We start from the raw sequence: 15,663 nt of genomic DNA on the forward strand, positions 1-15,663 counted from the left end.
AGACCCACATTTTAATGCAATTGTCATCTGTTTGATGAGCAGAATCTGCTTTCAAGCCTTGAACCTCAGGAAGATCCTTGAATTCTGGAATTGGTTTGGGTTGGTTTTGTTTATTTTTGCATGCATATGTCATGCCTAATTGGGGGATCAAGGGAAATTCCCTCTCCAGGGGCTATGGAAGAGACTGGCCTTCAGCCAGCAGCGTCACTGACAGACAGCTGAGCCATTATTGATCACTGAGGCCCAGAGCTGAAATCCGATGTGGCTGATGATGTCTGGGTGACATTCAGCACAACCACTGAGCCAGGATCAGTGAGCAGGTCCTGAGCAGTGCAGGGTTCAGTGCAGAGCTCTGTGGGTTTGGGGATCTCCCTGTCCTGGCACACAGATTGCCCTTCCAGCCAAGAGCTCTGTGTGCAAAATGCAGCTGTGGGGGAAGAGGTCCCATTGTCACCTGCAAACAGTGTGGCTGGCTGCCTCCTCTGCCCTCAGCTCTGCCTACTCACGGGGGCTGTGGCATTTCAGATGAATCCCTGCCAATCAGTCTGGCTGGGCCACAGCTTCTGCTCCTGCCCTGAAAAAACCAATCATTGCCTGGATTCCCAACAGGAAAATCAGGCCAACCTGTATAAACACTGCTGAGTGCTGCCCTTGGTTGAGGTTCCAGCCAGAGGGGGTGGAGGGTGAATAAACCCAGACTGGTGTTGGGCCAAGTGTGTAGGATGATTTTGTCAGCAGACATGGAGCAGGAGCCACAGTGGCTCTGCAGCTGGTGAGAGTGAAATAGTGTACTGGAAGAATCCTCCACCAAGTGCTGTGAAACGCAATGATACAAGTGCCTAAAGACACAGGTCAATGGTACTGTGGGTTCAGTGCAGTGACCAAGCAGGGCCACACACCCGTGCTGGTGTCCTCCCTGCCCTGGGATGCACTGTGGGGACTGTCTTCTAACCCTATGCAGTTGCTTCTTCATTTTTAAACTTCTCAGTCACCACGGGAGATGTTACTCTGGAGGTGGTGTTGCCTGGCTGACAGAGAGCAGAAGATTTCCAGGTCACAGAGCTGCCCTGGCCTGTGTGCAGCCATCCTGGCTGGGAGCTCAGCTATAGGCAGCAGCTGCTGCCACCCCCCAGGTGGGGAACTGCTGGGCCACCTGTCCAGCACAGGACAGTGCACAGGAACTGAAATGTCATATGAGCACAGGCCCCGTGTGCCCCAGCGAGGACTCAGGAAGCAGCTGAACTGTGTCACACAAACACCCGCCATGCAGCAGCTCACCCTGTGCACAACAGCAGGGATAATTCTGTTAGAGACCATCATTCTGTGGGTTTAGAGACCATCCCACTGTGGCATAATGGGGTATTTTATGCCTGTTGGGCTGAGCTCACACTGTGCCCTCTCCCAGTATGTTTTTTGTGTGATGCTTATGCATTTTGGCTGCTTGTGAATTCAGTGCAAAGCCTGTTTTATCTCCTGCTACATAAAAAGTCACCCAGCACTGCAAGGGAATCAAGCTAGGGAAAAAAGCAGGTTTTATCACCTAAGCCCTCAATATAAATTTCAAGAGTGGTTAAAAGATTATAAGGTACAGATTGCCATAAAGCATTTCTTTGGAGAATAGAATCAGGGTGCGATCTGAACAGCAGAACAATGTTTTCCACTCAGCCTTCAGTTCTTTCAGGACTGAATGGCTCCATCCCTTTCCAACCTGACTGAAGAAGTGCTCAGGTTTTCCTAGTGAATCTGCCATCTTCTGTCCATATTTATAGTCAGGAGGCAACCGAAATCAGGGCTACTGCCATTTGTGACTGTGCTTCTAGTTCAACTTTTTAACTTCCATGACATACAGACTATTTGCAGGAAGGGGTGATGTGTCCTCCAGAGTTCATTAACCTGACTATTGGGGTACATTTGTTTAATTTTGAACAATTTTGAACAAAAAATACAATTTTGAGTAGCCAGGACTGCTCTGATAATTTTGCCAATAACATTCAAGGCATAAGAGATCACAGCAAAGATTTTACAAAATAGCTGTTGAAAACTTGACACTGCTTTGGAGCCAGCTTTTAAAGCAGTGAACTGCCTGCAGGTGGGCACCAATGGGGGCCAGTTTCCCCCAAAGCACCAGTGTCACACAGAAGCTGAACTTGCACCAAAGAGCTGTTGAAGGAAAGGAAATAACCAGAGGTGACATTTGACAAGTTAAGATTTTTATTCAGTGCACTGGACTCATACATCACTGCTTCATCAACTAAAACATTTCACACAATCCTATAAAACCAATGCCAAGTCCAGTCTCTTAAAGATGCTTGGTGTAAAACATAAAGCAGTCTATCAGATATTTCCTGTTATAAGTATAGCTCAGAGCCCAGTAACAGGCTGTGTCCAGCATGTTCAGTGCTGGGTTCCAGCAATGGATGGAGGATGGAGCAGTTACTCAGGGTTGATGCAGGGCTTCATTACAAATGTCTAAACCCAGCTCATTAACATCTCACCCAATGTTTAACAGAGTGCTGCTGCTGGTTTGATTATGCTGCTGCTTTGAGTATGGGTGGAGCTGCAACTACAAAAACCCTAATGCAGAACTACTCAGCACTGGAAAGAAAATGTGATCTGGGCTGGGGCAGCCTGTCCGGCTCCGTGCTGAGGACAGTGACTCCAGCAGCACGGCAGGGCACGTCTCACCCCGTCCCTGCAGCAGCAGTCAGGGCAGCACAGCAATCCACAGAGAAATGCAAGCTGCTCAGGCCTGTCAGGGCAAAGCAACAGGTTTTCAGGATGGAGGGGTCTTACACTGCAAACCTCTGGGCAGGGATGCCTGCAAACAAAACTTGGGCAGCTGGGTGGATGCTGGTGACTGTGGGCAGCTGCAGCATCCCCACTTTCTCCCATGTGGGCAGGCACATGATGCTCAAAGCCTCCCACCCCAGACAGTGTAGGAAGGCTCCATGGTACACCCTCCCACTATCAGCCATCACCCTGGTCAGCACAGGGTGCCCTGGCAGGGGGACAGGGCTGGTGCCAGCCCTGCAGCTTCCCAGCAAATCCATCTCTGCTCATCCCCCTCCCTGCCCGTGTCCCACCTGCCCCGTGCTCTGGCCCAAACGCTCATCCTGCCTGATCCCTGCCCTCACTCACTCATTCACTCTGTGTGGAAGGAAGGAGACAGCACATTGCCAAATCAGCTATCTCAAAGGGAATCTAAGGACTTTTATTGAGGCCGTGTCAGGGAGCCTGGAGTGTCCCAGGCAGTCCCTGTGCCGAGCACGTGTCCTAAGGCATGGTGACCGTCCGCCGGGCGCTCCTGGCCGCTGTAAAGCGCCTCTTATTCCTCAGACCAGAGAACCTCTCATCCAGAGTCAGGCTGGTCTGCAGGGGAAAGCGAGAGCGAGTCAGTCCCCTGTCCTGTGGCAAAGCACAGCCAAACTCGTAGCAGGGGTATTGATTAGAGCCCATCAGTCAGGCTGGTGATTCACAGCTGGTTAGTCAATTAAACCACTCAGCACACAGACACAGGGAGCTCGACAGACTGTGTGTGGCTGGAAAACCTCCAAGCAGCTCCCAGCCCCAGGACACAGGGCATCCTCGGCAAGAACAGGAGCAAGCAGATGGCATTTGAGCACAAGGCACCAGGTAAAACCAAACCGTCCAGACAAGAGACGCCGGCAATGAAGAAGGTGGAGCAGGATTTCTCAGCTGCCCCAGGGCTCTTGGACCATACTTCAGTGTAAAATGTGACACCAAGAAGGGCACCAAAGCAAAGAGCGAGCAAAGCCCAGAAGTGCCACGTGTCTCTGAGGAATGGGAAGCACTGACAGTGAAACAGTCCCCTCTGGCCAGGACTACTCATCAGCAGGACCTCCCTGCTCCAAGCAAGCACACGGACAGGCCAAGACAGGCCATCAGAGTGGGGAAAACTGGGCTGAGTCTGTAGTTGCTGAGCAGTCTTCTCAAGTGCCTTCAGTTTTGTGAGCAACCTGGCCAACACAGCTACGGGACTTTCCTCCCAGGCTGTGTTAGATAAACCCAGCTGGCAGCCCCAGAAACCTGAGTGTGACGTTAAGAGCTCAGTGGCAGGGCTGCTGCAGGGAGCCAGGTGCCTCCTGTGCCGTCGACAATCCTCTACCTGGTTGGCCATGGCGCGGAAGTTGAACCTCAGCAGCACCCCCCGGGGCTGGGGCTTGGCCACCTGTGCTGGGGCTCTCTGGCTTCGCAGGAATGGGCGCTTGGATCCAGGCCTGGGGAAAGCACAGAGCTGCTGTCACTCAGGATGCTCAGGCAGCACTTCCCATCCTCTCAAACCAGCACAGAGTAAAGGACACAGCCACACACTCCACCTGTCCCATAGCATGTCTCCCTGGCAGAGCAGCCGTGCAGGCAGAGGCCAGCACTGGGGACTGTCACATCCAGGCTATTCAGGGGTGCTCTCTGCACCCGGGACATGCACAGTGCCCTCACCCACCCTCCCCTCTGCCCCCAGCTGGGTGCCAGGTCCTGCAGCTGCCCCTTTCCAGCCTCTGAGCTCCTCTTACACAGCGAGCACAGGGTGTCCCTTTGGGGCATGCTGTTTCTCCCAACACCCCACAACCAGCACAACCAGCCTGCCACCTCTTCCCACAATGGTGCTTCCATTTCTCCTCACTCTGCATAACAAATGAGGGCAGTGTAATTACAGATTACCATGTAATTACAGGTAAATAGAGGAGATTTCTATCTCCTTCTGATATGCTGGGAAAGGAACCAGACATCATTTGCCAACCATTTTGGGTCTGAACCATTCGCTGCACACTCATTACAGAAGTGAAGCTGCAATAATGCTAAAGGGATTTGCAATGGCTTTTGTAGGGCTCCCACCCTAACAAATCACCTCATTTACTTACAGGCTGAGCTGGCCCGCCTGGGGATTAAGCACAGAAACCGTCAGAATTGCTCCCGGGCTGGGTTTCACTTGCCACCTGCCGAGACAGGGAGATTTATCCAGCTTCAAGCCTGAAAGAGCACTGCCTATTTGCATTGTGCCTTTGTTCACCAATTACCTTCTCATCCTTGGCGGTTTCCCTTCTCCTTGAGAATCCATCTGCTGTAAAATATATTTAAAAACAATTACTTCAAAGAATTAGCTCTCAGAAACAGTGACTCCTTTTCCAGGATTTTGTTTGGTGTATCTGAAGAGCTCCTTCCTTGTGAGTTGTGAAGAAATGTGCTAATCTGGGGTTTCCCACTAGCACAGTAATGTGTATGAGGTGCCTTTACCTTGCCCTGCTTGTGCTGCTCTATAAATTGCAAGGTTTATTTTTATCACCCTCCCAGGATTTATTTCCCAGCTGCCAGAATACCAAGCTGCATTAAAAACTGCCTGCAAATACTTTCCTATCAATGCATGCAGCGATCAGGTCTGCATAACAAATGAGGGCATCTCTCCCCCAGTTACTTTAGGAAGCAAAGCTGCAACTGGGCTGGTAAAACGTGAAGGTTTGTCACTAGCAGCAGGCTGCAGAGGAAATGTCTCAAGCACTGACCCATCTCTGGAAGGGAGCTTTGTAGAACCACTGCTGCATCCGCTTCTGCTGGAATGCTGCTCCCCTGTTCAGCAAGAAAGGCCTGCTAAAGGAGAGAGACAAAGAGGTCAGCATCATACCAGGTATCTCTAACACTTAATGCCAAAATACCTAACCCAAGCTGGTCTAAAAAAGCAGTGTAAGAAGCAAATGAGGCAGTTTGTTACAGAGTTCAGCCCAACAGGTTTTTCTGCCAGCAAAGGATTTCAGAGGAACTTGATTTCCTGCTCAAATGAGGCAACAGTTTGTGTGTTCTGAGCTGTGCTCATTAAAAGCAAAAAACATGGGAGGAAAATCATAGAAAAAAATCAGGTCAGAAAGGACCTCTCAGTGTTATTCAGTCCCTGTTCTGCTCAGAGCAGATGAAGGATTGCAAGGAGCTTCCTTTTGAGCTCAGGGAACATAATGATCTTGATGAGACAGTGCCCAGCACCTGGCACACTGCCTTCCTCCCAGCTCCTGGGGCACAGCCTGCTCCTGCAGCCCCTCACTGGGACACACTCCCTGTCTGCCCATCCCTTATGGCTGGAATCTGTATTTCCTGCCTGCATGAAAATAAATGCTATTTCACCCTTCAAAAGTTTCCCAAAGCGACTAAGTTTATTAAAAATACCAAGGTCACATTTTCTGTGCTTCCTGAAATAAAATCACAGATTAATATAGGCATTATTAACTATGAGCATGAGGTTGTTTCCTTTCCCAGTGCCTTCCTAACATACCCAGGGGTATTTTTCTGGTGCTGCACATGCACATGGCTGTAGCCACACCCAGCTGGCACATACAGAGAGAGAAACCCCATAAACTGCACAGGTAAAAAAAAATCCCATGATTTTCACAGGTAAAAACCACTGAAAGCCAAAATAACCCAGAGTTACCAAAGATTTTACCTCCTCCCTGGGGCACGGATGCTGGCAGCATCTGCTCTGAAACTCTTGGGGCTTGCAGATGGCTGTGGCTGTTCCTCCTGCTGCCCACCACTGCTTTTGGCAAAAGCATTGCTCTTCTTGGTGCCCTGAAAGAGCAGGGAGACCTCAGCAGTTGTCACCTGCAGCACAATCTTGGTACAAGAGCAGGGGGTGAGGGCAGGGACAGCACACGAGGGGCTGCTCTCTGCTGATAACAATCAGTCAGGGGGTGCCTTGCTTCCTGCACGTGGAACAGCAGGTGCCAGGGAGAATGCTGCATTCTAATTCTAATTCATTTAATTCTAATGCTGCAGAAACCAAAGAAGAAAACAAAGATCAGTCCATGCAGAGTGAATCTCACAGAAGCTGTGCATTACAGCCCTGTTCAGGTTTCAGCCCTGTTCACCCTTTTGGTCATCAGCTCTTTCTTGTCTGGAAGGTGCATTGCCTGGACCATGCCCTGCTGCATGGAACACACCAGAAGAGCCTCAGCAGGGTCTGTCCTGCAGTTCCAACACACACTGCCCCAGGCTCCAGCCTGGTGACTTCTGTGGGACAGCTACCATCATGTTAGTACCAACTAACTGAGGTCTATTTCCATATTCTTCCCCCTTGGTTTATTCCTGCAAAGTGGAAGCTACTGTAGAATTCTGCCTCCTAGCAACTGCTTATTACTCTGTAAATACCAGCCACACTCAATATCTGAGTCATGCTGGTCTTTTTTTTCAGGAATAACCTCACTCCTTGCACATGCATGCTCAGTTTAGGGCTTTCTTATTTACACCCCTACAACACATTCACTAAATGTGCCATCCTCTTCAGCACTTGCATTTTTTTGAAAAGCTCACTGAACATCTATGACCTCCTAACTGAGTGGATTTTCATCAGTGCAGGAAAACCCAGCTGCCTCTCACACTATCTGTCACAGCACTGGCAATCAGTGTCTCTGGTGGAAAGTACATCTCTGAACCAGAGTCACCTGACAAGTCACCAAGTCTGTCCTTTGACTTCACAGGAACTAGGAAAATGCTCTGGGTGGAGAACAAATAACAAAGAATCTTAACACACCTCCTCTAAATGATAATAGTAAGATGAGATGCCATGGAATTAATTTTTATGGAAATATTTTTAAACCTTTTCATACTAATTTCAAAAAATCTTTTTTAGCAAAACCCATGGGAACTGATCAGTAAAATTATGCTAAGTCAGAAGCTTTATAAAACTAACTGTAAAATTGCTATTCCATATTCATGTACGTCTGTACTCACCTATGCATACAAATGCTGTGCACAGGCATTAAAAGATGGTGTTTTTTATGCAGATTGTTCTTTGGGGTGATCCAGGATCATAAAATTGAGCAGATTTCCACATGACATTAGGGAAAAGCCAGACCCTCCTCATTGCCCTACCTCCTGGGCCGAGTCCTGGCGGTTCAACGGGCTCACTCCTTGGAATGCAGCAGCTGCTCTTCTCTTGCCACCAGGCAGAGCATTCCTGAACTGCCTCCGATTGAGCTGCTGCTGTCCAAAGCCTCTTCTGAAACGCTGAGGTCCTAAAAACAAAGCCCTCTTTAGCAACCTTCAAAATTTGGTTTATGACTCCAGTTTTGTAAATAGATTACAAGGTTAACTTAATGTGATACTACAGAAGTAGTGGTGCAAAAGTCACGCTGATTCATTTTAAATAATGAATTTCTCCAATGTCTCTCTAGCACTCTTATTGTATATAGGACTGCCATACACATTATTTGATGTGAAAGAATACAGAACAGAAACGCCTTTCACAATTCTGATTCCTCATAAAGACAGGAACACCCACATCAGGAGACCTGTCAATCTGTTGTCAGAGCTCACACTGCCATGAATTAACTATGAAACAGAGAAAGCCTTTAGCTACAGATATACACGACTTGAGCATCCCAAACCCAGCCCCACAGCAGCTCTGAGGGCCCACATCATAGCACAATTTTTATTTATATATATATATATATATATATATATTTGTTTTCTTTTAGCTTGACACACCATAGTTTCTCCTATTGTAGTAGAAGCGTCCTGCTGTTCTGCCATGATACACACACACTCGCTGTACGTCCTGCATTTAACCTTCTCCCCTAAGCCTGCTGATGATTCTGAAGAGTGCTGAAGTGTTGAGCGACAGGAAAGCCCTGTCACACTGAGGCACAGTGCTTCCAAACCTAATTACTGCACATAACAAAATTCTGTAGTCGTAATGAGACAGCAAGTCTCTGAGTCACTGTGCGAGCTGCCACAGGCACAACAACAACAATCACAAAGCCTCAGCTGGAATGCCAGGATGGAATTTCTTTCTGTTACCTCACAAACCAGCAGATCCCTGAAGCAACACCTAAGCAGAGCCACTTGGGCACAGTCAGCAGCACCATTCAGCTTGGCCCAGGGCTGGACAATCACCAGGCTGCCCTTCACACCAGTTTATCAAGGGTTTGCCTGCACAGGGTCACCACCACGCTGTGCTCTGATCTCTGAACCAAGGCAGGCAGCTCAAGCATGTCCAGAAGGGTGCCCCAAGCCTACCAAACACCTCCATTATCTATAACCAGATGTTATACTGCTCAGTGCACACAAGGGTAAACAGCAGATGTGTGCTTTCCTTCACTGCTGCTTCACTCTTTGCCATCCCCAGCTGCAAGGTCACTGAAGCCCCTCTGTTTTGAGCCCATTCCCCCCAAGAGCTGCTGCAGTGAGGTGTGCCCACACCTTGGGGTGAATAAATCAGGCACAAAGCAGTGCATGGCAGAGGGCAGTGAGAGTGCACTCAAACCCTGGATCTCACTGACACAAAGCACAGAGCAGTGAGGTGCATATATTGATCTCACATCAACTGCTACGTGACAGCAATTTATACTGCCTTGGAGCAGCTGCAAATGAAGTGTCCTGAGGCAGCAGTGGCATGGCTGTGAGGGGCCACCACTGCCACAAGGAATGAAGGCTGCAGCCTCAGGGTGTCACACCAGCCAGCACCAACCTGAGCTGCTTACAATGGGACATGCTTGAAGATGATTTGAGCTGCTCTGGCTCTAAACAGAAGGGCACCAGGACAGGCCCGTGGGAAGCAGACCCCAAACACCATGCTGGGGTGCTTCGTGCCCCGTGGCCAGAGGTGCTGCTTGGGAACATGCACAAAAACACAAGACAGTTCACAAGCTCCGGGGCCAGTTGTTATTTCCTTTGCAGACAATGCCCTCTCACTGCAGAGGTGCAGGTGTGTAAATGTTCCTCTCGTGACAAACATTCAATTTTGGCAAACTGTTTCTTTCTGACCAGATGTGGACTTTCTGTAGTCAATGTCCCTTTGATTTTTTCTCCTGCTTCTATTCCCCCAGTCTGTTTTTGCCCTGCCTTGTTTCTCTTCAGCCCCTACCCTGGGCCTGTCCCTATCTCTTGCCTGTTGGCTGGGCTGCTCTGCTCCTGGACACCCAGCCCTGCTGCACAGCTCTCCTACACCCTGTGGAGGACAAGAGGCTGAGCTCAGCTGCCTTTCCTGGATACTCTCAGGGCAATGGCAGGGACTGCTGCAGAAGGCAGCCCTGACTAGAAAATCATGTCCCTGTCAGTCTGTTCCTATTAGAGAGCCTGTGCTCAGCAGGGCACTCAGGCACAGCTCACCCAACACAAATGACACATGACAGAGCCATCAGCCTCCAAGGGGGACCCCATCACACCAGCTGGGGACCAAGGCTCTGTCATCTGTGTCCTGAAGTGTGTGACACATGGGAGGCTTCATGTCTGCAAAAGGTCTGGCAGATATTTAATAATGTAAGAACATTTCAATAAAACCCCACAGCATCAGCAGCTGGGGAAGAACCCCCCACACACACCCCATGTTTGGGTGTGTGCTCAGAGCCTGGCCCTGAGCACACCTGGGATGGCCAAAAGGCACCTCAGCTCAGCCAGTCCAGTCTGGGCACAAGTTCCCATGTATGACAGACTCTTTTTTCCAAGGAGATTTGAAATTCAAATTTCTTGTCATTAAAAATCATCTTTCCCCCACTAGGGAGGTTTAAGCCATATTCCAAGAGGGATTAACAGCACTTTGCTTGCTGGTTTAATCAGCATAATACCCTTCCCCCTCCTCTGTCATTACAGTGCTGGGCTTCTCAGATCATCATTTTGATAATGGTTATCACATCTCAGCCCAGAAGGGACTGCATTTCAGCAGGGACCAAAGTGAACTGAGCCCCTGATGAATTATGGGCTAAATTCCCAGTCATGCTGAGCTTCCCCAAATTGCTACTGACAATCAGCACCACACAGCATGGCAGGTCTCTGCACTTGGCAGGGCTGAATTCAGACTCCCTGAAAACCTATGAAATACTAAAACTAGCAGAAATAATTATATAAATTAACAGAAAAGCTCTCCCATCTAAGAAATAGGGAAAAATATTTTATTGGATTTGCCTCTCGGTGCAGTAATTGCTTGAGGGCAGGAGAATATCAAAGCCTGTGGGTTCTGATAGAAAAATCAATTTGCTAAGGGCATTTATCACCTTCATGATTTGAACTAGAACAATCCTCAGTAAGGCACTGTGTGGTGGTCACCAAGAAAGGTGGGAGGCAGAACACAGACAAGCAGGATTGTCCCCAGTGATCCCATTGTCCTGATGTATGATTGGCACTCCAATATAAGACTGAAAAGATATTTCTGAAAAATATCACTAAAATCTTCAGGGAGTGACTTAGCAGTAATTTTAAAAAAAATTCACAGAGATATCATTTCATGCAGCAGACAACTTTGGTTTGTAGGTAAAAGCCAGTGGAACAAAACAAAGGTGCGATCACTCAGTATTATAAAAAAACCCCTCACCCTAAAAATAGCATGCTTGGCAAAAGTGACAATTTAGCCTCAATAACTGAGCTATCAAATACAGCTACTGAGGGGGTAATTTGGATAATTTAAGTCTGCTCTGGGAAAATGAGGATTAGGAAGAGGCATAATTAAAATATGCAAAGCCAAGGGGAATAGAGAATAGATATTAAGTCACTTTAAATTAGTAATTCATGAGAGTGGAAGGGAGAGAAATGGATGAATTATGCTCTGAAAGGGCCCTGATATTCTATTGTTATGGGGAGAAAAGCTAATCAGGGCCTGAGCACATCTTATCCGCACACAGAAATTGGATAGGAGAAGGATTGAAGAGCTGGATTTTGCTAAAAATGCCTTTCCCAGCCTGGCCAGGCTGTGCTGCCTCAAGTGCCCATGTACCTTGCAGATTCCTCTGCTTCCAGGCTCGGTACCGGGGCCGCCCATAGCCAGGGGCTGAGCTCCTGTTCTTGACCTGCTGCCTTCTGCTGTCGCCCACGGCACTGGCATCTGGCTGCTCCTTCCTGTGCCGCTTTATGATGTCATCTGGAATGAAATGAGGAGAAATCCATGGAAACTGCACTTTCCACCAACAGCCATTCCCTCTCTGGGTGCTCGGATTGTCCGCGGTAAACACGGAGCTCGCTGCTCTGTGAGCTCCGCTGGGCAGACAATGAAAGATTAAGCTCAGTTTAGAAAGTATAGGATCAATTTAGTGGGCTGGAGATTAGAGTGCAGCAAATGATTTACAAATAAGCCACCATCCAGCACGTCCCCAGCACGGGCAGGACAGAGATTTCAGACCCCATCCACCGAGGGATCTGATCCTGCAGGCGTCCCACAAGCCTAAGGGAAAACGTTTCTGCAGGGGCACAGGAGCTCAGTGCTGGGCAGAGAACTTTTCTGAGAAGGTCTGACTTGAATTGCTGTAGGAAAGGTGGCCAAAGGGGGGAGGATGTGACAGCTGTTGAGCTACTTGGATCATGCACAAAGCAGTGCCAGGTGCAGAGCTCTATCAAGAAACAAACACCTCAGGCCCCTCCATTCTCAATCAGCTGGTCTGCAATCAATGGGATCTTCTTAACTCAAGCTCTTCTGATGAAGAGGAATGGCAAAGGGATGTCTCTTCAATAATTCATATTTTCCAACATTTTCTTCTTTTAACCTCAAATCTTCCAGAAAATACTTTGCAAATAATAAAGGCACATCTGTGAAGCTGCAGGCAGAATGTTTTAACTTGAACGAATTAGCAAGAAATGAAGCATCCAAAACAGGCCTTTCCCAGGCAGAGGCTACTCCAGCTCCTTAATGTATCTCTGAAGTCAAAGGACAGAAGTACCATCAGCTTTCAGTGGGTGCTTACCATGAATTATCAGACCTCCAGCACTGCTCCCTTGTCATCTCCTATCAAGAAACTCCTATATCCAAATGAATACAAAGCCCAAGGAAAAGAAACTAGAGCAGATGTAAGAATAGGCTGCTTTTGTGATTTCTCTTTCAAGTCTGCCAGGAAAAGAATAGGCTGGGAGATGCTGGGCCACGTTCTTGGGATGAATTTGCTAATGGTCTCAGCGAAATGTGCCTTTGGGGCACGTGTGATTTGGAGCACAGGATGCTTTGAAGCGTTTTGAAAGCATCCCTGCACGCTCTGCAGGGAGGTGACCACACTCATCCGAGGGCGGGCTGTCCACAGCATGAGCAAATGAGAGGGGCTGAATGCTCAGGTGCTTGATCTGTCACCTTTCAGTGTCTTTTCTGTTTGGGTATGTGTCGTTATCCTGCATTTTGTGCCCAAAAACATGATGGGATTAGCAGACCGATGTAATGGACTACTACACAAGGCTGCAGGGGGATCCTGAGAGGTCATTTCTGGTACATCTATGCCCTCGAGGCAGAATGAGATCTATCAGGGCAGCTTTAAAGTAACTCCTGCAGTTTTTTGTGACTGCTAACTCATGTAAGGCACAAATGTATCTGAAAGCATAGAAAAACCACCTGATGGAAAAAGTTCTTCACCAGGGGCCTCTTGTTTTCCAATTCCCTCTTCGACCCTGAGTAAGGTGCATTCTGGATGGAATATGGAGTTGGACCAAAGGAGGTCTGACTCAGAGAAGCACTAAGGGAGAGCAAAAGCAAAGGGAGCATCACACATCAGCAAAGAGAAAAAGGGTGTGCAACACTATGTGAGAAAAATAAATCAAAAATGAGGGAGCCACTGTTGCTATAGCTCCTCATAGAGACATTAGAACAAGGGTGCATACGCCAAGGGATCAGTTCGAGTTTGCAGTGGAAAATGTTCGTCGTTCCTAACAAATGACTCTTCGCTGGGAAGAAATGACACAAGGTTTCAGTTAGGAAGCTGACCCAGTAACAAAAGGCGCTGGTGGATTTCCTTTCACAGCAGAGACACCAACACGATAATCCACCAAGATCTCTCATCCATGCGTCAGAATCCAGGCCCGGGGAGTTCACGGCAGGGCGGCTGTCGGTTGTTTATGCTCAGTGCACATTCCCGGTGCCAGAGGAATGGCGAGCATCGCAGCAAGCTGCTATAAATAGCACGGCGAGGCCATGGCCCCCTTCTCTGTCAGCGGGGCTGCTCTGCCCGAGCCCCCTGTGCCGCTGTCCCGTGAGCCCCGGGCTGCTGCCAGCCCAGCCCAGCCCAGCGCAGCGCAGCGCAGCTCCGAGCCCGGGCCCGCACACGGCCCCTCCGCCCGAGCGGCACCGGCACAGGGACACCCGCACGGCGGGGCCACCTGCGGCCCGAGCCCGGCCCGAGTCACAGCGCACGGCCCCCCCCGGCTCCCCGCCCGCACGGAGGGCCCGGCAGCGCCCCGCACCTACCCAGGGACATGTCGATCTCCTCGGCGCCCGGCTGCGGCCCCGCCGCGGGGCCCGGTGCGGGCTGCGGCCCCGCCGCCTCCATGGGCCCGGAGCGCTGTGCGCTCACTGCGCCTGCCCGGAATGTGCCGGCCCCGGCCCGCCCCGGCCGCTCCTGCCCTCGCCACGGCTGTCCCTACCCTGGTCCCGGCCCCGCCCGGCTGTCCCGGCTGCCGTGTCCGGCTGTCCCTGTCCCCGCCCGGCTGTCCCGGCTGCCGTGCCCCGCTGGCCTGTCCCCGCAGCGAGCGGCACCTCCTGCAGCCCGCGCTGCTCCCCGCCCGCGCTCAGCCCTGCCCCGGCCGCCTGCCCTCCGCACCCTCCCCGCCGATCTCTTCCATCAGCACCTCCCCTCCATCTCTCTCTGCCTCAAGCACCGTGCCCCAGCCTCTGCGCTGACACTTTTCCGCTTCTCTCCCCGAACCCTCCTCCCCCGGGGATCATGCCAGCGGCAGAGGTATTTTAATAACCCGGCAGTCAGTTCTGAGCCGTGTGAACGATGGAATGACCTTGCTTCCTTCTGAAGACCAGAAAAACAAGCAACTCTACGAACAGAGATACTCGTGGCTCATATTCGTGCATGAAGTCTGTTCTTATTTGTAAGCGCCTGGAGGAAGATGCTCCCATTTGGGACTGGTCTTGGGGCAGCATCCTCATCACACACAGAACTCAGATTCTTCAGGGATCTTTCAGTCTCTGTAACATAGCACCAAAGCTATTCTACAGTTTGAATACAAAATGCGAGCTAAACCATCTTCCTCTATGTTAAAAGACAGGTGAAGAAATAAAAAAGAGATAGGATAACAATATCTTCCAAAGGGCTACCATACATCAAGTGAAGAGCATGCTTTTCTCTGAAGTTTCCATAAGACAAATGCTGTGAAATAAACTTTCTCACCACGTACATAATAGGGGCCACATAAATATTGAGCAGTGTCTGCATGTTCTGCGTTTTCAATACAGTGGTTGTTTTCCATCTTGCACCTCAAATGGGAGAGAAGTTTCTACAAGCAGATCAATCAGGGCAAGAATTACCTCCTGGTATGTGTACAGCTCTTGGAAAGATCAAGTGCTTCTGAAAGTGTTGGTTAAGGGAGTTGTTCCTTCATGAAAGAAAACAATGGAACAGTGCTGAGGGACAGCAAATAACCTTTGCTGTATTTTGCAGTGACGCTGCAGAACGAACATGGAAGCAGACTGGTGTGAGATGTGAGGAGCTGGGGTTGATAACCTTGTTTGCAATGTTCTGGGGTACACAAGATGTGCTGGGGGTTCTGCTGTTCTCTGGGGAACCTGGCTCTAATGCTGCCCTAGTCCAAGAGAATTCTTCCAAAGAGAACCTCTGAGATTTCCCAGCAGTTTAGCCAGGGTATCCAGAGAAGCTGTGGCTGCTGGGAAAGAACTGGAAGTATCCATATAAGCCCAGCTTTTAGTGATGTACTGGGAGAGGAGGTGTAGAGCTGTATCATTTCCTAACACCC

General features: G+C 49.6%; 1 protein-coding gene across 2 annotated transcripts; it reads right to left on the reverse strand.

Moving 5' to 3' along the window:
• Positions 1 to 2,193: 2,193 nt before the first annotated feature.
• Positions 2,194 to 14,231, reverse strand: LOC131088657 (UAP56-interacting factor-like). Of its 2 annotated transcripts, XM_058032898.1 has the most exons (9): positions 14,150 to 14,231; positions 11,708 to 11,851; positions 7,873 to 8,015; positions 6,446 to 6,570; positions 5,520 to 5,604; positions 5,037 to 5,080; positions 4,881 to 4,955; positions 4,127 to 4,238; positions 2,194 to 3,369 (listed from the first exon to the last, which is right to left on the reverse strand). In XM_058032898.1, the coding sequence occupies exons 1-9, from the start codon at positions 14,229 to 14,231 to the stop codon at positions 3,274 to 3,276; spliced, it is 906 nt and encodes a 301-aa protein (XP_057888881.1). In that variant the 3' UTR covers positions 2,194 to 3,273. The 2 variants fall into 2 exon arrangements, with proteins under 2 accessions (XP_057888881.1, XP_057888880.1); XM_058032897.1 differs by having other exon boundaries at positions 2,194 to 4,238; positions 14,150 to 14,228.
• Between the last annotated feature and the right edge of the window lie 1,432 nt (positions 14,232 to 15,663).

Source organism: Melospiza georgiana, chromosome 12 (genome assembly GCF_028018845.1).
Source record: "Melospiza georgiana isolate bMelGeo1 chromosome 12, bMelGeo1.pri, whole genome shotgun sequence".
Taxonomy (NCBI): Eukaryota; Metazoa; Chordata; class Aves; order Passeriformes; family Passerellidae; genus Melospiza; species Melospiza georgiana.

What these genes read in the sequence shown, in the direction of transcription:
- LOC131088657 (XM_058032897.1), bottom strand. An exon ending in GCCAGGACTCGGCCCAGGAG is followed by an intron (nt 6,571 to 7,872) that starts GTAGGGCAATGA and finishes CTGCTCTTTCAG; the next exon opens with GGCACCAAGAAGAGCAATGC. An exon ending in AAGCTCCCTTCCAGAGATGG is followed by an intron (nt 5,081 to 5,519) that starts GTCAGTGCTTGA and finishes TATATTTTACAG; the next exon opens with CAGATGGATTCTCAAGGAGA.